Source organism: Hoplias malabaricus, chromosome 8 (assembly GCF_029633855.1).
Source record: "Hoplias malabaricus isolate fHopMal1 chromosome 8, fHopMal1.hap1, whole genome shotgun sequence".
In the NCBI taxonomy this organism is placed as follows: Eukaryota; Metazoa; Chordata; class Actinopteri; order Characiformes; family Erythrinidae; genus Hoplias; species Hoplias malabaricus.
In genome coordinates this window covers 19,631,649-19,653,963 of record NC_089807.1, presented here as the reverse complement: position 1 = coordinate 19,653,963, position 22,315 = coordinate 19,631,649, and the positions used below count along the sequence as shown (strand labels likewise).

The 22,315-nt window shown below is 38.0% G+C and overlaps 2 protein-coding genes across 4 annotated transcripts in view; one reads left to right on the top strand and one right to left on the bottom strand.

Annotated features, from left to right (window-relative positions):
• The first annotated feature begins 503 nt into the window (after positions 1–503).
• Positions 504–16,209, top strand: desi2 (desumoylating isopeptidase 2). 3 transcript variants are annotated; one of them, XM_066678731.1, is made up of 7 exons: positions 504–609; positions 882–990; positions 1,089–1,295; positions 14,177–14,249; positions 14,369–14,462; positions 14,542–14,683; positions 15,208–16,209. In XM_066678731.1, exons 3-7 carry the CDS (start codon positions 1,257–1,259, stop codon positions 15,460–15,462), a joined length of 603 nt encoding a protein of 200 aa, XP_066534828.1. In that variant the 5' UTR covers positions 504–609; positions 882–990; positions 1,089–1,256; the 3' UTR covers positions 15,463–16,209. The 3 variants fall into 3 exon arrangements, with proteins under 3 accessions (XP_066534828.1, XP_066534827.1, XP_066534826.1); XM_066678730.1 differs by lacking the exon at positions 504–609 and adding an exon at positions 734–772; XM_066678729.1 differs by lacking the exon at positions 504–609 and having other exon boundaries at positions 765–990.
• Positions 16,210–18,765: 2,556 nt separating this feature from the next.
• The window catches only part of dctn1b (dynactin 1b), a 35,447-nt gene continuing 31,897 nt past the window's right edge, over positions 18,766–22,315 (bottom strand). The window contains exons 26-30 of the mRNA XM_066678638.1: positions 21,574–21,695; positions 21,008–21,194; positions 20,842–20,915; positions 20,673–20,762; positions 18,766–20,563 (exon numbers count right to left, since the gene is read on the bottom strand). Of these exons, the coding sequence (XP_066534735.1) occupies positions 20,426–20,563; positions 20,673–20,762; positions 20,842–20,915; positions 21,008–21,194; positions 21,574–21,695 (611 nt within the window). The 3' untranslated portion in view covers positions 18,766–20,425. The remainder of the gene's footprint in view (positions 20,564–20,672; positions 20,763–20,841; positions 20,916–21,007; positions 21,195–21,573; positions 21,696–22,315) is intronic.

The window sequence follows — 22,315 nt, the reverse complement described above, 5'->3', positions numbered from 1 at the left end:
AAATAATGTAAGGAGCACGAATGATCAGTAATGGGTTATATTTCTTCTGGGAAACTAGTGTGGTCAGCTTAGTATTTCTAAGATCAGGTTTTTAGCAAGGATAATTTTAGTCTGAATTTGGGTAATACCAATGCAGTTACTTTAGGATATGCATTTTATGTTTCAGTGAAATTAAGAGATAATGTGGACGTAGGTTACAAAGTTGTTTTTCTCAATCTAATAAAATAATAATAATAATAATAATAATTAACTAAATAACATTTAATTGTTCATAAACATACAATTTAATGTGACAATCTAAGAGGGTAATAAAAGCTAATACATGATTTTCTTATTTCTGCCTGGGGGTATATTTTATATATAGGAAAGTGGCACATTGCATAATTCATTCATTCCTTTATTCCTTCATTCATTCATTATCTGTCACCGCTTATCCAGTTCAGGGTCGCGGTGGGTACGGAGCCTACCTGGAATCACGGGGTGCAAGGCAGGAATACACCCGGAAGGGGCCGCCCACATTCCAGCATAATTAATAATTTTAATCAAATATATGCATTTTTCAGTGGTTACTGACTATCTATATTTTAAATCACATAATAGCCTAAAAGTGTAAGTATGAAAAAATAAGTTTTTCCTCTTAACAATATCACTTTTCCCCCTTGTACGAGAGAAAGAGAGAGAAAGAGAGAGAAAGAGAGAGAGAGAGAGAAAGAGATAGAAAGAGAGAGAGATCCGCCCCCACTACTTCATTATCGAGGTGGCTCTAGTTTCTGTATGTCGGGTGCTAACAGATCTTCCAGTTATATTGTCTCAGACCAGGTTTACAGTCCGATGCTGGAGAAGTATGGTTCATATTCTGATATTTCTCTGATTCTCCTCAGTGTCCAGGTTCTATGTCTCTGGTGAGGTGTGTGTGTGGTTGAAGGTGGTGAGGAGCCGTTGGTGTGTTCTTCGCTAGCCACGGCGCTGCAGTTTCTCCAGCGGCTAATGGTGAGGAAGTGTACTGCTGCAGTGAGATATTACTGGGGTTCACCTTTACTTACATTTACTTTTAATCGCTTCTTCATTCTCTTTGATTGTACCTGCAGAGGCGAAGAGGATTAACGGCCTCCAGACTAACGAAGTGCTGCTGTGGGAGACTTTTTCAAAACGAAACAGCGGTCGTTAGTAGCGGGGGCAGCGGCGGCTAGCGGCTAGCTGCCTTTAACCGAGCTGAGGAGAGACGGCACCGAGGAGAAAGAGGAGGAAAGACTGTAATGGCCAACGAGCCTGTTATTCTGAACGTGTATGACATGGTGAGTGTCTCTTAACCGTCTATACGTTTGTTTGAATGCGACATGAAAAGAAAACACGAGCGCGCTCGCTGTTCTGCTTGAATGATGTCCAATGACAAGCCAATGAGAGAGCTCTAGCTGTGAGAAGAAAAGAAACCCAGCTGCTGTGCTAATAAACATTACACAGTAAACTGTACATCGGTTCATCTAATGCTATATTAGTGTCTTGTATGGTACTCTGCTCATTACGCTCTCTCACACACGTTTTTTATTGCATGTGTACCTGTTCAAGCTGACATAAGCTGATAGGGATTGCATTTGAGATGTGGCTGGATGATACAACCTCTCCAACATATTGAATTGCCCAGGGTTCCTTAAAGGGCCCATAGCCCTGTATTTTATCGCCCCCCCCCCCCTCCATTATTCAATGATGACATATTTGTAGTTTTTATGTACCAAAAAGTGTCTCTGACATCCAATCTCCTCCCATTACCCCTTAAAGTAAACAGACTGATTTTGAAACTGCATCTATTAAGACTAACTAATGTAAATAAGCTCTGCTCTGACAGGCTGTCCGGTCTTGTGCCTCATTTACAAAGCAGTCTGAGACAAGACACTCCTTTTAACTTAAGAGTGAAGGGATGGGGCTTAACACATGTATGTATGTTTTTTTAATTTTTTTATGACATATTAATTAATTATATTTTTTCTCCTGCTTAGTTTAGACATCACATTCTTTTATTAAAGAAAAATAATTCATATTTTGCATGATGTAGGCTCTTTAAAGGACGTTGTGACTTTGGTTCTTTGAGCTGTACCTTAAGCTACGTTCACACAACATGTAAAAGTGGCCCAAAGCTGATTTTGTGAACACATCTGATATTTTTTTTCTGCTGTTATCACTCCATCTTATGTGGCCTATATCTGACATCACTCTGAACAGGTCATGCTCCTAAACTGACCTGCATATGCAAAAGAACAAAGCTTCAGGCTCTGATAAGAAGGAAATGCCCCTCTGTTTTATACAAGCACTTTCATTTATGAAAAAAAGTAATGGGACCTGACTGGTGTTTTACTGTGCAGTGCTGTATCACAAACGGACCCTATTCTTTGCTCTGTTAAAAACAGAATATTAATTAAAGACTTTAAAGAATATTAGCAGCTTCATACCGGCATAAATAATAAACTGATAGAGAACTACTACGAAAGAAGCTCTTGTGTTTGATTTTAAAAAGCCAAATTCAATGCAAATTGTGCTATTCACCCAGTCACAAAAATGACATGTCTGTGTCACATATGAAGAAACAGAGGACTTGGGTTACTGTTACCTGCACTGTGAACGTAGCCTTACACCACAGCAGAAATCTGAAGCCCCTCAATCTCAGAACTTTTACTGTTAACATAGATTTCTATTTTATATTTTAATATGAGAACTTTAGTTGTGTTTCATGCACCATCAAGCCCAAGCAATGCACCATCTAAACATGCTCTTCTTGATTATAATCTCTTAATTTATTTCTAATCCTTCGGGCCAGGTTTGCCATTCACTCAGCAGTGTAGTATTTTGTTTGGGAAAAAATGGCCAAGACTGCCCAACAGACATCTCTCTTTACTTTGCTCTTTTGGGACAGGATTGACCTACATAACTGTTCAGAGAACACATGGTGGGAATATGCCAATGTTTGAGCATTGCCTAGATGTACTGTACCTGGATTAGCAGTGCAGTCAGTTGTAACTAAGATCTCCAAATGCAGTAAAATGTATAAATACATCATGAAATATTGGTTTGAATATATTTGGTGTGAACTTTGCAAACTGTGACCAGTATGCCTGCTAATGTATCAATTAATAAGCTATAGCGCACCCGACGAAAATGACATGTTCATACAGTCATCTTAGCTTAGAAAAAAAAAATAAGGGTCTATACTGTAATTGTATAGTGTTATAAACAGAATTGTGCTATATTCTCTTCAGTAACAGTAAAATGGCTCTTTCACATGAACCACATAAGAGCTTCAGCACTGGCATTGTGCCCCAGAGCATTTTTTTTTCTTTTGGTCTATTTTTGCTCAACTGTCTAACCTTACAGCTTTTTTTAAAGAAATTTAAGCAGGGATGTGGTTTCTGTGACCAAATCACAGTCATGAAAATGATCTGATGTGAGAACATGTAGCGTGTAAACTAGTGAGCAGTTTGTTTCATTCAAGTCTTTTTGGTTTTTATGTCATAATTAAATGAATTACCATATACACTAGTAGCATATTTTGCTGAGAGTGTCAAACTTGGACAGAATTTCATTTGATGAACTTGCCCTCATTAATCAGCCATTCAGTCCAATGACAAAGAATTTAGGGCAATGACCTGTCAGGTTTGATACAGATAACAAAAGCTAGAATGCACTTGGAAGTTCTCCATTTTCTTATACTGAAGTCTTTAGCATTTGTAATTTCAGCTAATGTTTCATTTTTTTACATTTTAAACAGGTGTCGTGTTTTGGCTTTTCTAAAACAAGCGTTTTTGGAGAGATCATGACTGATTTGCTCAAATAAGGCAGGACTAGGGCAGATTCTTTACGATAATGATTCTCAGAATCAAAGGCGACAGTTATACAGCTTTTATCATTTTTTAAAATCAAAATACAAGTAATTGCAAGAGAGTGTGTTCAATCTTGTGTTTTTAATATTAATCACTCAGTACAACTTTTCCTGAAGAGAGTTTAGGTCAGACACTCAGAATTTAAGATGCCTGTGTCATTGTGAAACTCATGAGGGTTGGAATCGGCTTAGTTATCAGACCCGCATCCTGCTTGCGGTTGTGACTGTTCAAAGTGTATCCAGGTGCGTGCACTGTAAAAAGTGGAGCAGGACAGAAGTAGGTTTGAATTGTTTTTAAGGTTTGAGTTGATATTTAATATTACTTTTGTTCAGCTAACTTGTTTTGTTGTGATGCATTAATTTATTCATAAAATATTTGAGTTAAAAAAGCTGGTAAAATTGCTGAGTTCTAGGACACATGGTGTCACAAAGAAAATTGGTATGACACAGTTGTAGAGGCTTTGATAGATATTTAGCGCCTAGTCCTGGACTAAACTATTATTTCACTATTTAAAATCCATTTAAAATAAGCTAAGCCTTAATCTAGGTCTTGAAAAAAAGCCCTGTAACAGTGATCAATTTCTTTTCATTCTCATTAAGCTTTCACTAAGCAGCTTGTATTTAGGGATTTTTTTTAAATTCTCTTGTATCCTGTGCCTGACCATAAAATGCAAAATTAACCTTATGTTGTGTGCTTAAGAGTTTCCAATATATACAGTTTTTTTCTGTCTAACATACAGGACATACTATGTACTGAAACAAACTTTCATTCATTATCTGTAACCGCTTTTCCAATTCAGGGACGCGTTGAGTCCGGAGCCTACCCAGAATCACTGGGCGCAAGGCAGGAACTCACCCTGGAGGGGGCGCTAGTCCTTCACAGGGCGACACACACTCACACATTCACTCATACCTCTGGACATTTTTGAGTCACCAATCCACCTACCAACATGTGTTTTTTGGACCGTGGGAGGAAACCGGAGCACCCGGAGGACACCCACGTGGACACAGGGAGAACACACCAAACTTTTCACAGACAGTCTCCCAGAGCGGGACTAGAAGCCAGGTCCCTGGAGCTGTGACTGCGACACTACCTGCTGCACCACCGTACTGCCCTGAAACAAACTTATCCAAAAAAAAAAAATAATAATAATTATATATATATATATATATATATATATATATATATATATATATATATATATATATATATATATATATATATACATACACATACTACACACACAAGATCACTCAGCAGGCTACTGAAGTGCTCCATTAGAAAGTAGACCAGACAACACTGACTTTTCTTTAAAAGATTTGATTTTTGCCTGCACTGCCCCTTCTGTTTTTTTGTGTATATTTGCCATCACACCCTTCTTAAAAAGCCTGGATTGAACACAGCCATCCTTGATTATTTTCTAACCTTCTTTTTTTTTAGCTAAGCTGTTAGCCATGGTGGTGGCTGCTCGTTTGAAGTCATTCCTGATAGATAACTGGTTCGTTTCCTACTTTACCAATAGATCTCACTTTGTTGCTCTTGTTAAACACAAATGTTCCCCTCGTACTTTTGCACTAGATGTTGCTCAAGGTTTAGTCCTAGGCCCTGTACTGTTCATTATGTACAGGGGTTAGACAATGAAACTGAAACACCTGTCATGATAGTGTGGGAGGTTTCATGGCTAAATTGGACCAGCCTGGTGGCCAATCTTCATTAATTGCACATTGCACCAGTAAGACCATGTGCATCTAATGGTTCAAACGTTGAATCCTGAAGGCGGTGCCTTGTATCAGGACGACAATGCAGCAATATACACAGCAAGACTGGTGAAAGATTGGTTTGATGAACATGAAAGTGAAGTTGAACATCTCCCATGGCCTGCACAGTCACCAGATCTAAATATTATTGAGACACTTTGGGGTGTTTTGGAGGAGCGAGTCAGGAAACGTTTTCCTCCACCAGCATCACGTATGTGACCTGGCCACTATCCTGCAAGAAGAATGGCTTAAAATCCCTCTGACCACTGTGCAGGACTTGTATATGTCATTCCCATGACAAATTGATGCTGTATTGGCCGCAAAAGGAGGCCCTACACCATACTAATAAATTATTGTGGTCTAAAACCAGGTGTTTCAGTTTTATTGTCCAACCCCTGTACATACTGCCACTTGGCTAGATCATCCCACAGCCATGGTCTTAATTTCCAGTGTTATGCAGATGACACTCAATTATATGTGAGCCCTAAAAATACCTCTACTCTGCTCCCCTCTGCCCTTATTTCTTGCATTCCACTCAGTAAAAAAATCTTATGATGGCATGGGTGTAAAATCTTCACCAGTTATTCGCAATTAAGGTGTACTTCTTGACTCCTCCCTTTCCTTCAAACCTCATATTAAGGCCTAAAAAAACATTTTTCCATCTTCGTAATATTGCTCGCCTGCTCCTTCTGTTTAAGGTTGCTGAAATTCTGATTCATGCATTCATCTCCTCCTGTCTAGACTACTGCAGTTCTCTCTTAATTGGCCTTCCTTATAAAACTATATTCTCCCTTCAGTGTGTTCAGAACTCTGCTGCTAGTCTTCTCTCTTATTCTAAAAATATCAGCTCATATAACCCCTGTTCATCATCAGCTCCACTAGCTACCCGTCTTGCTCCTTATACAGTTTAAAGTTCTCCTGCTCACATACAAATCTCTATGCGGTCTGGCATCTGCCTATATTTTTGACCTTTTACACCCTTACTGTCCTGCAAGATCACTGAGGTCCTCTAAGAGCGGTCGTCTGTCAGTACCTAAATTCAGATTAGTTACTGCTGGTGGTAGAACATTTAGCGTTATAGCACCCAAGCTCTGGAATTCTCCTTTTAAATCTCAGCTAAAAACCTACCTCTTCTCTCAGAACTTCTGCACTCTTCAATAGATATAAGGTTTTTTTTTCCCCTCTTTCTCTTTTTTTTTGTTTCTTCATGTAAACTGACCTTGGGTATTAGAAAAGTACTTTAAATGCAATCTATTCTTTTTATTATTATTATTATTGCACCTTGTGTAGCATTAATTTTTGAGAATGTGAAAAACAAATGCACCAAATTGACACAGGATTTACAGGGCAGCTATGATGGTTATGTGAACGTGTAGTTAAGAGCAAATATAATATATAGCCTAAGAAAGTCCTATAGCGTAATGTAACAATACCTAGAAATCTTTGTGTGATCAACTTTATTAAAGATGAATTTCATTCTTTCATTCATTCATCATCTGTAAACCCAGTTTAGGGTGTTATTTTCATATTTTCACAAATCATTGTTTTACAAAAACTGTAATATCCATGGGTTGCAGTCATATTTTTATTTATTTATGTGTTTATTTATGTGGCTTCCATATTGGAGACCGATTGACCAATTGTGAAAGACATATACATTTATCTCATACACAGCTCCTCTCCCAGTGCTGGAGAGTGACTTATAACACTCAGAATCACAGATTCCTGTCAGGGCGTGAAGGATCCCACAGTTTAGCATAACGAAGGGGAAAATGTTACAATGTCGTTTGGGTTCAAATCCCATTTGGGTGGAGTTTCCATGTTCTCCTCATGTCTGCATGGGTTTCATCTGGGGCCTCTGTTTCCTCCCACAGCCCAAAACATGGAGGTTAGGTGAACTGGCTTCTCTAATAATTGTTCTGCTGTGAGTGAATGTGTATGTGAATGAATGTCCCTGGTGTTGGAGTGAATTTGTGTATGCCCAGATATGGATTGGTACTCTATCCTGGGTAAACCCCCTAATGCCTGATGCAGTCCTTCAGGTCGGTGGTCGTTCCTGGCTGAGAGTACACTGTGTGAATGGGATAGCATTCTGTGCGATGTTGATTGTAAAGCATCCTTGGGTGTTAGGAAAGGAGCAATGTAAATGTAAGGCTAAATTTAAAAAAAATAAAATAATGTGTGCAATTAGTGGTGGGCAATAAGATTCCTTTGAAACCTTCAAAGACCCCAACCTCTTCATAAGGAAAATGATAAATTTTACTGCAGAAAAAAATTATACTATCTTAGCTTAATGGCAACATTTTATCTTCCTTGACAAACTAATCTCATGCACCTCTCTAAACGTCCTGACTCACCTAGATTTATTCTGATATTTTGTCTTGTTTCTAACCCAGTACTCTTTCCCTTTAAGGCCAGATGTGTTGGAAAGAAGGAGCTTTCCCCGCTTGTCTGTAGAGTGAGGCCGCTTCCCTCACTCCTCGTCCTGTGTTTAAATGGTCTCAGTAGGGAAAGGACATACAGTGAAAGGGATCTAAGCTTTGAAAACCTATTTATTGTGTTGATTGTTGTTTATTTTGATTGCTGTTGCCATATAAAACTCTGTGTCCTCTCTCACGGTGCGCGTGTCTTGCTTCCCAGCCTCTTTGCTTGAGCATCGCCCCTTATTGGTATACAGACTTGATTGATGTGTTGTTAAGTTAAAGCTGAGAGCCCAAGCTACACAGCCATAGCGGATATCCACGGGGAACATACTTATTTGTTGTACTTTAGTTTTAACTGTTTTTTTTTCTTTTTGCAAGTACTGTTTAACTAACGTGTGGATTGATGGAAAGATTCAAATTTGGTCTTGTTTTGAAGGGGACAACCCTTCATGTAATCGCTGGTATGCTTTGTGTGTATCACTTGTGGGCTCTTCAGGCTTTGTGGCACCACAGTTTTGTTTTTATTTATTTATTTTTTGCAATGAAGAGATTCCATGTATGGAATAACAAATTCTTTTGGTTTTAATTCAACATTATCAGTGTCCCGAGAGTCTGCCCATTCAACTGATGTGTAATATGTACACAGTATGTAAACAACTTATAAGAACGGCAGCGGACAATATGCGTAGCACAATCCAATAATCTCCCTGTGATGGTGTATTGTGGAGAAATTTTTATCCTTCACGATCTGATATCGGCATATCTTACAAGAGGGAATGCATCAGCAACATAGTGCATGAATACATTTGTTGATTTGAGCATGTTATCAATCAGCAACAGACAAGTGGCTTGACCTAAAACAATAAGACTGCTGTATCATAACTCTGGAATATTAAAATGAGACCACTCTTGTCTAATCTGTCTACACATAGGAGCCAAACCCATGTGTGTTCATGTAACTGTGCTGTCCCTGGTGTGGCATTTACAGGTTATTATGGCTGATAGAGCTTCTGCTGGGTTAGTTACTCTTGGCCAATTAAAAATGTGCTGTTCTGCAGCTTTTGGTACTGCCAGCTGTGTTTTTTGGATTGGTTTTGTTTTTCATTATAATAAATATGGGAACATACCATGTTGCTAAAGTCTCACTCATTCAATCTTATTACGGAAAGCTGCATCCACAACTTTAATCTAATTAAGCAGGAGGATAAGAAACATTACAACCCATTACAGCTGGTTTCATTATACCTGGATTTCAGAGCTCTATTATTTTTAACCTATTAACAGTATTTTTAATGGAAGAGTGGTGTTCCAAAATGCATTGTAGACCACTATCAAGAGTTCTCTTTTTTGATGGTGCACATTGTTGGCAAAAGGCTTAGAAGATTGAAATAACCATGCTATATTGTGTGAAACACCTTTTGCATTTTATGTCATCTGCTAATATTCTGAAAACCTAAATAGAAACAGGATATGCTTATGATTGTAAGCTTTGGTTTGATTAAAAGCGAACCCTGATGCAGCCCAAGTGTGGAAATGCTTCTTTTCATACTACACATTAAACATGCACACTGAGAACATCTGAGCAGGTGTGCCTCTGTACATTCCTAAATCAATTTTGTGGAATCTAAGGCATTTATCCAAAAAATCCAAAACAGAACATGAAGTCACAAGATGCTAAAATATGTGCCATGAGAGAACTGAGTGTGGTGAACATACAAGCAATCAGCAGAGTACAAACATAGAGCAATGAGGCATTTCTGGTGCTCTTTCTGGTTGGACACCTTTATCCATTTTAATACCTCTTGTTGTGCTGTGATGTGTAAAAATTCCACTTGGTATACACAACTTCAATAAGCGCTTTGAGCCCAGCATAGTGCATTGTTATGAAAAATATACTTCATGTCATCACTCTTATTTTGATTATACATATGACTGTGTCAGTACTAGGCAGATGAGGACTGAAATATAGTTTTATTTTATTTTTTTTATTTGGTCTGAACAAAGGAAACTGAACTACAAAGTAAAACACACAAGATCTGAAGTTATACAGGTGATCTCAGGTGAGACTACTTAAGTCTCTTAAGTTGCAATATTATTTGTACAGCATAAAACTGAAAAACTATAACATAGAAAAAAAACTGGCAAAGCTTTCTAAACTACAATCAACTGGAGTATACTGTGAGGTTTAAGAAGCTTTAGTCACTGAATTTCTTGCTGCGTCGTGTTATATTTAATCACTTATGAAAGGGGAAAGCTTATTTTGATTTTCTGGTTTTTTAATTAGTTAATGAGTTTGAAACAATGTCCTTAATGATTACATAGTGTTTAAGTGAATAAACATGATTACAGGATACCTGTAAAATTCAGAAAAGTTACTAGAAAATTATCACAGTTTTACAAACTGATAGTCTGATACTAACAAAAAAAGATATGAAATAAATAAATATATTAATAAATCACCAGCTTTAATGTAGACAAGAATAAAGCGCAATCTCAAAATGGAATAAAGCTTTAAGTCTTTTAAATGGAGATCCTCTGTGACTAGTATCCAAAGGGTAATTATGCCTGCACTGTTCTGCAGCAATAAAAAAATGTAAAGCACCCTTTTTAAAGTGGTGTTACTGTGATGTTCTGTCTACTTATAACTCCACTGCCGTGAGGCCAATCCCTTGTTCTACAATGAAGGATGTGTTTAATAAGCTTTGAGGTAATTGAGGGCAAAGGGATAAGCGTCTTGTTTCAGAGCCCCATACAAGGATTGCAGACACTTGCTAGCTCTCTGCTTTCAGTTCTTCTTCTGCACTTCTCTCAAGATAAATAACATTCTTTTTTTTGTACTTTAGGGAAGTTTAGCCACGTTGTTTCTTAATGAATGTAATTTGTAAACATGCTGAATTGTTGTTTAGCATTGTTCCAGACACTATGTTTTCTTGGTAGCTAGGAAGGATAATTAGTCAAGATAACTTTAAACTGACGTACATCTCCTCCTAGTATCTTCATCTTTTCTTGAAAGAGCATTTCCTATGACTCTGTACTAAGAAATGAGAAGATATGAAAGAGGACCAGCTAAGTCAGAAGGCAAGTCTGTGCTTGAGAAAGTCATAAATGTGTGGTCACTATGAAGGAGGATTGGAGTTTTCTTACTCATTCAACAATAGACTGCAATGCTGATGATTCATCTGTAGGTGAACTTCATGCTCAAAGAATTTAAAACTATAATAAATCATTCTGTTTCTCGGTTCTGGTTTCATTGAGGTAAATTGTATTACTGTATATATAGTTTTGCAAAAGGGTTTCCTTGTTTTGGCTGAGGTAATAGTAGCACAACTTAAAATCTTTGATACAATGTGATATGGAACAAATAATGTTCAGTAATGGTGTTGAGCTGGCAATCTTAAGTGAACATTGAAAGACAAGGGTTAAACAGCTAAGGGCTTTTTTGTGCATGTGACACTTATGATTCTGTAGCTAAAAACGTGTCATTATTTTGTAAGTATTGTTTTTTTAACTAAGAAGGCCAAGAAGATCTATCTTTAATTTCAAATGCTGATTGCAGAGTGCCGGACTCTCATTCAGTTTTGGTTGTTGTAGATTTCCCACTTCTCCCAGAAGTTCCAGGAATCTCAATTTTTTTTGAAATTGCAGTTTGTTTCTCTATATCTAAAACTCATATATATCATTATTGTATTCAGTGATGTACACATTGTACATAACACAGTATCTTACATCAAAGTGTTGAATAATGATAATTCAGGAAGTAACGTGTTGTGTAAGGTATGTAGTACAGTGTTCCATTTCAGACGCTTATATCAACTTAATAGTTTTGTGTTTTTGTTGTTTTGAGTGCTCTTTCAACAGACAGAGTACAGCACAATATGACAATATATGGAATGTTACATTTAAGCAAGGACAAATGGTGCTTGAAACAAACCTTCCCTAAATAACAGCTTTTCACACAATAACACAATCCCATACAATCTGAGCTTATTGTCTATGTCCTTTTTTGAAAAGAAATTCAATGACCGCTTTTAAGCAGCTGAACATGTATTTTTATTGTTGAGATCACTGGGACAGTTGTACAGAAATTGTACAGAGTTTAATATCTGATGCTGATTAATGTTGTTTTAGAGAAAATGTAGTGTAAGTTAAAAGAATTAACCCATTTTTAAATAAGAAGTTTTGATGGAGAATGTAAACAAATGGTAAACCTACTCCCTTTTTATAAAACACACATACAAATGAAGCCACAAGACTAGCCTGTTTGAATTTATTGTTGTTTTATTGTTCCAGCAACCAGCACATTTGCATATATCCACATATTCAGTCTACAGTAGTTCTGTGCATTTAGGTTGATGTTAATAGGAGCATTTTAGCCCAGACCACTTTGCACAATGAGGCACAATATAAGGCAGCCGTCAGGAAAGAGATAACAACCATATATATGATACATGCAGCAACAAAAAATGCAGCAACAAAAACAGCCTAATTGTACTGAATATTTGGGGAAATTGATTATAATTAAACAACAAAGCCTCAGGTGAAAATATAAAATAATAGAAAAACATAAGTTATTGCTCCCTTAAAACTTGACATTTTGTACAGGACAATGAAGACATTGGAAGTTACAGCCTATGCAGTTCAGTATTTTGGAGGCATCCTTAATCACTCATAAAAATAACAGACAATATTAATTTAAGATATCTGATATTGCATGTACTACACTGCCATGTTTTGGTACTATGATTAGAGTGTAGGAGAAGGTGGTCTCCAGATGGTTGTATACAGAATCAAACCTAAGGGGAGTGACCTAAACTCTCACCCTTCTCTGACACACTCCTTATGGCTTCTTATTAAATTGACCAAATGCTACTGCAAAATAGGTCAACTGTCACTGCCCATATCTTCTGAGTGGCTGCTTATTAAGGCCTGAGATCCTCATAACAGACAGCATTTATACAGCAGCTCATTTTCAGCTGTTTAATCTCTAATGGCAGTGCTGCAGGTGTGCCATGTCTTTTAAAATATGTACTACATACTCATGATCAGTGATGAATTTTCACAAGTTCACAAGTTTTAAATGGGATATATTATGAAAATTCACATTTTAAATGCATTAGCATTTGGGGATCTGGATCTACCACCACAATAAAACAAAACCACTTTTTTTGTGGTCTTACTAAATCAGTCATGGGCTAAAACTAAGACGGCAGGCACTTCAGTATGGAATGGGATTTATGAGAGAGTTTAAAAATGAGGTTAACAAAGCAAAACCAACACAATGATATGGAGAAAGAAGTGTACTGTTTAAAAATGTTATAAGGCCCCTTTAATGTTCATAATTTAAAACCCAGTAAAACATATGTTACATTAACTCTGAAGATGCTTTCTTGTTGGTTGCATATGGAGAGAGGTTAGTCTCAAAATACTTGATGAATGCGTAAATGTTAATCTACAAATTAAACACAAGTCACAAATATTTCACTGTTCACAAATTAATACATCCCAATCTGTGTCTCACAGTCTGCAATTTGTACAAATACAGTTAAATTCATAAATACATGTTTTTGGTTTTCATAGATATATCACAATTTTACGTGAAAATAAAACATTTGTTTAAATTTACATTACAAATATTTGTGAAGCTGAAGTCTCGAATTTAAAATGTATTTGTAAATTGTTGAATCTGCATTTGTGGATGAAGTCACGTGCCTGTTTTTTATGATGTTTATTTTGTGGATGTTTAATTTGTGGATTTACATTTACGCATTTGTAAACTATTTTGAGACTAATCTCTCTCCATAGTTGCATGACCTCTAATAACAAACAACTATGATTTGGAACTAGCCACCCCAAATGGAAGAACACTGGAGAGGGTTAAGCAAAATGTTATGTGTGTATATGAATGTCAGTATCGTCCTCTGCAAACTGACATTGAAAATCCTTAAAGGTCATCGCCTCTGAGGCCACTGAGCAGAAACAAGTATTCTTTTATTTCACATACTGCACACAAGGAATACCAGTGTGTGTTTCTTTCTGAAACAAGCATTTTCAGTTTTAAAATAATTAATTTTTTATTATTTACAATAATAAATAATGAAATACATTGAGATATTTTTGTTCTTTCTAGTACTGGATCAATGAGTTCACTACCTCTCTGGGTATTGGGGTCTTTCACTCAGGGATTGAGATTTATGGCAGAGGTAAGATTTTCTGACTGCTGCTCTAAGCACTTGCTATTTTTCATTCTGACATTGTGCACTTCCGTAACAAGCAATAGTAACTTTTTTTTATCCTCCCCCCCTCTCTTACATTTTTGCAGAATTTGCTTATGGGGGACATCCATATCCATTTTCAGGTATATTTGAGATAACTCCTGGTGATGCCACAGAACTCGGGGAGACCTTTAAATTCAAGTGAGTAAATTCAGCAGAATAGTCGAGGGAGTGGGGGGAGTGAATGTGCTTTTGAACTCCTTTATCTTTCCACTTTCAGAGAAGCTATTGTTCTAGGCAGTACAGACTTCACTGAAGAGGATGTGGAGCGAATCATGGAGGAGTTGGGAAAGGAATACAAAGGGAACGCATACCACCTCATGCACAAGAACTGCAATCACTTTTCCTCAGCACTGTCAGAGGTAGAAGTTCTCAGTGGGACACAAAGGGAAAATATCTCTATCCGTCTGTTAATCTGGGGTTAAAATCCCCATAAACAATGTGATTTGATTACATTTCTCAAAAAACCCACCTGTGAAGAGTGGACCATGTGTTATCTATCCTTACATGTTGAGATCTTATGTGGACTCCATGGGGGCAAATTTAAGACTGCATACTTGGGCATTTAGATTTCTCCTCCAAGCATGTTAAGTTGTCCAGTTCCAAATATACACAGCAACTGGCTTCACGTGTCTCTGAGTGAGACTGTGCCAGCTGTCTCTCTCTCTCAGCTGCATAGTATCATGTGATGGGGAAGGGACCTATTATATAAATACAACGTTTTCAGAATAGAAAAATGAGTGCTTTTCAAACTATCATACAATTATATATTTTTGCACACACCTAAGTTCAGTACAAATGCATACTGTATTGTTGATATAAATTTACTTTTTCTAATAATAATTGATCATAATATATCCCTGTCTGTGTGGGTTGTCTCTGGCAGATTCTGTGTGGTCGTGAGATCCCTCGCTGGGTGAACAGACTGGCCTACTTCAGCTCCTGTGTGCCCTTTCTGCAGAGCTGCCTGCCCAAGGAGTGGCTCACACCAGCAGCGTTGCAGTCCAGTGTGAGTCAGGAGCTGCAGGGAGAATTGGAGGAAGCGGAGGACGCTGCTGCCTCTGCCTCTGCCTCCACGCCTTCCTGCGCTGTGGCACCTGCACCCATGACCCGACCCACCAGACACCAGCCACGCCGATAGACCCTAATGCCTTGACTGACAGGCCTCAGAGACTGGCCCAGTGCTGCCAATAGGGCCCACACCTTCCAGTAACAAACCTGCAGTTCACCAGCAGTGTGGAAAATCCCTGCCCTATTGGTTATGGGACCTACCTTATAGTTTTTATTTTATTTTTATCTGCCCAGAGAACTATCAAACTCCTTTATTGAAAAACACTCCAAGGTGGTTTCATCAGTGTTTAAAACAATTTCTTTCTGATGTTTGATGTTTTATTTAGGAAACTCAGGACAGAAAAACACTTTGTACAATGTTCCTTTGACTCACCTTGGGTTTTTTGTTTAGTTTTTTTGGTAATGTTACTTATGCTGGATTTTCTCACTAGCCTTTCTTTCCTCCATCCCTGAAATCTTTTTTCAGGGGGAGCTTTTGTTTACAACTTTGTGTTTCTGAACATGTGTATTATGATTACAGGAAAGCTGCCACCTGGGCCAAACTACCCCTTTTTTTTAATGACTCTCACATCCCACGTCTACCCACCTTGGTGATTGTGCCTAAATATTTTTACTAGCTCATAGAGCTCTGCACTCTTTCTCTACAGTTTACCTGTCAGTCTGCTTTGAGTAGCAGACTCCTTCTTAACCTGAAAAACCTACTTCAGATGTTTTACACCTTTTAGGTTTTTAGAGTCTTCTATGTATTGAAGAAACTGTTTGTATTCCATTTTATGAATATTAAAAACTACAGATTTTCTGTTCTGAGAAAAACGTGTTGTGTTCCACTGTATGTGAAACCTTCCAGTTTATTTAAGCAGAACAGACCTGGATTGCACTAGACAATGTTTGACATAGCAGAGGTAAAACAGATGATGAAATCAGTGCTCTTCTGAGGCTTTAGTTTTACTCCAAATGCCCAGGGAATGAGAAAAGAAGGGAATTAAATCAGCATTTCAGAAATCCCAGCCAAATAAAATGCTTACATTTAATTTATATTAAATTTCAGCCCTAGGTGGACTCTGGACCCTCCTCGACCCACCCTTCTCTGTCTTAATGTACACATTCAAAGTTTAGTTACAGTCTCAGAAATGGTTACTACAGTTGACGTCTCTTCCTCAGGTTTGTGTGTCCTCTTGCAGCAGGAGAAGGCTTTTTTTATGTCCTTGAATTTTGTCAGAAAAATGGAAAGAAATGGGTCCACAAAGGGGCCAAAATTCAAGAGTGCATTCGCAATCACTCCCAAATACTGGGTCAGGCACCTGAGAGATAAAGCATTAAACAGAGTGGTTAAGACGAAGGGGAGATAAAGGAGGCTGTAGTTGAAGAAAAGGACAGCTTGCATGCCTAGAATCCTTTTCCTTTCTAGAATGTGCACCGAGGACTTGGAACAGCACAGGGCCCTGATGGTGTCCAGGAGGAAGAAGAGCAAGATAGCGAAGGGCAGCAGGAGAACAATGGAGAAAAAGAGTATGTATCCATTCAGAGCCAGCAGCAGTATGGCGATGGGGGCTGCCCACAGAGCCAGGGAAACAATGGCTGACTGTTTAACCTTAATACAGCAGGCAGCCTGCCAAGAACAGGCCACGACCAGGTAGCGCTCCTGTGCCACACACACCATGAACACAATGTTGGTGATGACACCAAAGTAAAAGACCAGGGAGGAGATGTCAGCCACTGTGGTGGCTTGTGAAATGGAGTCTATGGGCTTACTTGGCTTTCCAAAGATGCTGAAGATGTCCGAGGCTAGCAGACTGATGAGGTAGACTGGGGCAGCTTTTCCATTGCCGACCTGCTGACTCAGGAGATAGATGGAGAAGCATATTCCAGGCAGTCCCAGAACAAAAGAGATCCACTGAATAATCCCGGCGGCATTATTGCTGGGAGTAGTGCTGTTGTTATTGCGATCGCATAAAGTTAGGTTTCCAATTAACTGTGTTATGATATCCATGTCCCACTCATATCACAGAAATGTGTTTTTTCATCCAGTGAAACAGCCAAGCAATCCTCAAACTAATGCGTTCCCATCCAAGCCATTCAGAGAAATGTGAAAGTCCCACCAAGAATTTTTCTCAAACTCAAACTCAAAATTTCATGTCCAGCTCTTTATGGATATAGAAGAATGTGCTCCTTCTCCTTCACTAGTATGACAACTGTTCTGAAAGATCAGCAAACCTTTTTGCTAGGAAATAGGACAGGGAAAACATTTGTTTGTTTCATATAATTTAGATTTCATCAGTTATGGTTTCTGTGGGAAAGTGCTCCAATTGGCCCATTCACTGCCTTATTTGAATAATGATCGGTACACAATAATTATGCAAATACTTTCCATTTGGTTTCCATTTCCAGGTTTCCATTTGTGGCAGGTTCTTAAGTGTTGAGTAAGCTTGCACCAGCTCTGCTCTTTCATACTCTACCATGCCTCACAGACCATCCTTCTTTATTTTTACATTCATCCACTAAGAGTGCCTGTTAAGTGTAAGTACTAGAAGTGAAAGTATTTGTTTTTAGAGGAGAAGCACGTGATAAAAATGGTTTGTAACTCCTCCATAGGGGACACTATTCAGTGCTATGCATTAATAACACTGACAATAGTCAAATCCTTATTTCGATAAAGTACAGAAATCAATTAGTTATTAAGAGAAAAAAAACAGAAAAAATCATTAGATATAATATTACCTACTGTTAGTATTTAGCCTGCCCAGATTTTGTCATTATTACAGTCCATCATTACTTATGTTTGCCATATATTCCTTTATTTCTGAAAGTCATGTGTTCAGTTTTGAAATGTTGGGATATATTTCGACATATGCCAAGTTCAGCGTTTGAGGTTGGTCACATTTTTCTCTTTCACACAATTTAAGTAACCTCAAGTGTTTAGGGCCCTGGGGCAACTAGCCCATTTTTCTGACCCTTTAACTGATCTGTAGGTTTTCTTATATTTTATCTACTTCCTTTTTCTTGAAAGCTACTCTTCCTTTTGGAGCTACATTGTGAAGTTGGCTTCTTACAGTGGGAGGATGGACAGAATCTTCTGTCATTTTTTTTTTCAGAACTGAAACATGGATGGAGCTTAGGTACCTCCTGTTTGTTTTGATGGTCTGGTGAGTCTTGCACCATTAATGAGTCCCATCTCCCATTTTGTTTTTTCACTTTTTTCTCTCCTTAACCTTCCCTTTTTATTTAAGTGCCATATATTATACTTAATTTGTCTATATCTTATACTTCATTGCAAATTAAGTACATACACTGTGACCTTTGACTTATGCTCAGAGTTATAGTCCATGACAATCTATGAATCTGCAAATGACAACACTTCAGTCAAATGGCCCTTGTGAACAGCTTTAATTCCTAGCACAACATATTGGGTTTGCTTCATTCAGATGTATTTTGGCGAATACGTTCTTCATCACAGTAAGCAACAATATGAATCTGACACAATAAATAGGTTAATAACTTACACAACAGTCAGTAGCAAAGGGAACCACTGATTAATAAAGACCACTTAAATAATCACCTATGAGCAAATACTGTATATTTTGCCTTGTCTCAGCTGCCCCCTCCTCTTTCCATAATAATTATTGACATGTCATATTTAATCTAGTCAAATAATGTTCATGTGGATTATACACTAAGATGCATGTTTAGATTTTATCTGGAGTGGGTTGGTTAAAAACAGCATTACTGTTGGGAAGCTCTTCACTTACACAGCACAGTGAAGCATATCAAGCAGTTTTGGATTTCACTTGTTTGGTTTCATGACACTAACTACAATCTTGCTTTTAATCTCAGTATAACAAAGTCTCAGTCTCAGTCTTTAAAGATTGTACAAAATTATAGCGTATGTAAATACAGGCCACTTGTAAATGCAGTATTGGAAATCTTAGCTAACTGTAAATAAATAGAAGTACTTTACTCACTCAAATCAACATTTTTCAGGAGTCACATGTGTGTAGATTAATGTCATGCTCTTAAGCCTTGCTTGACTTTGAAAAAAAATATGTTTTTAGATAAAAACGCTTTTGTTCAAGTAGGTGCCAATACTGCTAAGATTATTGGTGCCCCCTAACTTCGGCCACTTTCACTTGCTTGGGACAGTCAAACGAGACAGTTGCTACTAGATTCAGTGGTTTTGAGAGGTTCACAAGCTAACTTTTACACTGAGAGAAATATTTTTTTCGCGAAATGAAAATGTGTTGTGTTCTACATGCAGTTTTGCACACAAAGAATTACAACACTGTTAGAGATACTTAAATATTGTTTAGATATGTGATTTTTTGCAAGACTGATGTTTAAATGCCCTACTAAGGCGTGAACTTATGTTTTATTGTTTTACCCAATGCAATTGGCGAAGATAGAGAGCGGGATTGCACCATATACAGCAGTGGCCGGAATGAGGGGATGGCCGGAGTTAGGGGATAGACTGATAGCGTTCTATGAAAAGCATTTAAATTCTTTTATAAGCCCATTGTGGATAATACAAACGGCATGCTATCAGACCTTTCATTCCACAATTTGAGACATTTCTCCTGTTTGTAGTGTATTATTAATGAAGGGAGAATATAGTGGCTTTTCGTGGCTATTTAATCTCATGACTCCAAATATTTAAATTAATTTTAAATTCTCAATATCTTTTTTTCTAAAGACTGCGACACAGGTTTTAATTAATTTATTCATTCTTTAAATTCTAGAATAAGAAAGTTATTATTTAGAGCTTTTTCCTATCCTTAAGTTGGCAGGGATGTGCTTCCATACATTTGCAAGGAAATTATTAATTGAAAAATTAATTTAAAATTCAGTTAACCAACAAATGGGTTCATCTTTCTGGAAAGTAAACCTTGTGCCAGAAGCTGATAAACTCTCTTCGCATCACTGAGACTGAGACACAGACTTTGTTTAAGGCTTGCTTGGATCGAAGCGTTGAGATGTGGCCAGCGTGAGCAGGTTAAGATTGAGGGGGTGCTGGGGGGCTTGATTGTTGGGGAAGTCTGTATTCAGGTCTGTAGCAGACGATGAACTCTCTGCAGTTCAGCATGAGTTAGGACAAGCCTGTGAACCTGCTCCTGACCCCAAGCACATGGCACCATCACACGCCCCACTAACACTGCATCATCCAGCTTCTCTTCTTTAGCCTGGGAGAGGACAGACGTATTGATAAACAGATACAGGGATAGAGAAATATAGAGGAAGCTGCCTCTGTGAGGGTCTTTTTTATTTTATTGAGGGAGCATTATTTCTCACCTTCACAAAGGAGGTGCAGGGGAAAGTGGCAAAGGCAGATGAAACCTGAGCTCCTGGTCTCTGAGACACCACATGCTCAGCTACTTCATCCTAAAGAAGAGATATCCACACATTAAACACTAATCCAAATTTTATTAGAATAGAATAGCGATTCCCAGCACAGATTTACCTTTAGTCTGTCCAGAGTGTCACTGAGAGACTGTAGTCTAGCTGTCTGCTCCAGGAGCTGGGCACTGGGACTCACTATAAACACACAAATCAAAAAAACAATCAGTTACAAATATGAACATGACTGTGCAAAGGTGAGACTGTTTTTGGATCTTATCCTCACTAACCTGGAGATTTTCCAGTAATGTCCACCACTTTGACATTAGAACTCATCTGCAACAGTGTTTCCAGCAGTTGGTCAGTTTTTCGGTAGAGGGCGCTGGACAGTACCTCAGGTCGGCACCCTTCTCTCCAACCAAGTTTAGACACGTTCAGCGGAGGCAGTGAAGCTAACTGAGCTCGCATCTTTTCGGCCTGCAAACAAGTGCGTTCACACACACGAGATAATATTCAATAGGGCATATGATGTTCCAAAAAGATAGACTTAATAAAGGAGTGTGTATTTGGGCTTTAAAAAGTGGTAGGATCCAGGGAGAAGCCTGAGCAATAGTTAAGGAGCAGTCTATCTAAAGTGGGATAGTCTGAGTGCAGGCTGCCCAGGGGACAAAAGGGTAAAGACTATATACAAATTTTACAAAGAATGAACATACAGAAAGAATTTCGAAATATAATCTCACATATTCCCATTGTAACTGAGTCTAAGGCTGGGCTTTATCAGTGCGTAGAGTATGACTTGACAAGGATATTTGTGTATGAGGGAATAAATGTGTGAGTATGTGTGAAAGAAGGTGACCTTCAGGATGTTGTTTTCATTCTTCAGCCGTTTTATGCTGAGTCGCTGAGCTTCAATCTGCTGAGTCAGCAATGGAGAATCTATCACCTGCACACCTCCAGCAGCACACACTCCTACAGCCCCTACATACACACACACACACACATATCTATATATATAATATTGAGCTTCAGAAGTTTGCCATTAATGTTTTTAACAACATAAATACAACAAGGTTTACTTTTGGATATAATCTGTGTGAATGGTGTTTGCACTACTTATTAAATCTAAAAATCGAAATAACTTAGTTGTCCGTTGCCTGAGAAGAAATGTCCCATAACTCAGGAATCATTTATATATTGCAATAAACATCTTAAATTCTGGAGTGTAGTGTATTAAAAACATATTGTATAATAATTGGAAAATTTTGAATAATATCAGATAAGTAACTACAGACCAATTTCTAATTTACCGTTCATTGGCAAAATCGTTGAGAAAATAGTTTTCAGGCAAATCACTAGCTTCTTGTCCTTAAACAGCAGCCTAGACAAATTCCAGTCCGGGTTTCAGTCTAATCACAACAGACTACTCTAATTAAGGTAATTAATGTTGAGGTTGGAAAGGTATTTCTTCTATTACTTCTTGACCTCAGTGCTGCCTTTTATACCATTGACCATAAGATTCTTATAGATAGACTTGCAAACTGGGTTGGACTCTCAGGAACAGCCCTAAAGTGGTTCGTTTCATACCAGCAAAGCAGGAA

Bases quoted from the DNA above. Each gene is read 5' to 3' on its own strand.
- desi2 (XM_066678731.1), top strand. From the start codon at position 1,257: ATGGCCAACGAGCCTGTTATTCTGAACGTGTATGACATG. The intron at 14,250-14,368 runs GTAAGATTTTCT...ACATTTTTGCAG, and splicing joins GATTGAGATTTATGGCAGAG to AATTTGCTTATGGGGGACAT. The intron at 14,684-15,207 runs GTAGAAGTTCTC...TGTCTCTGGCAG, and splicing joins TTTCCTCAGCACTGTCAGAG to ATTCTGTGTGGTCGTGAGAT.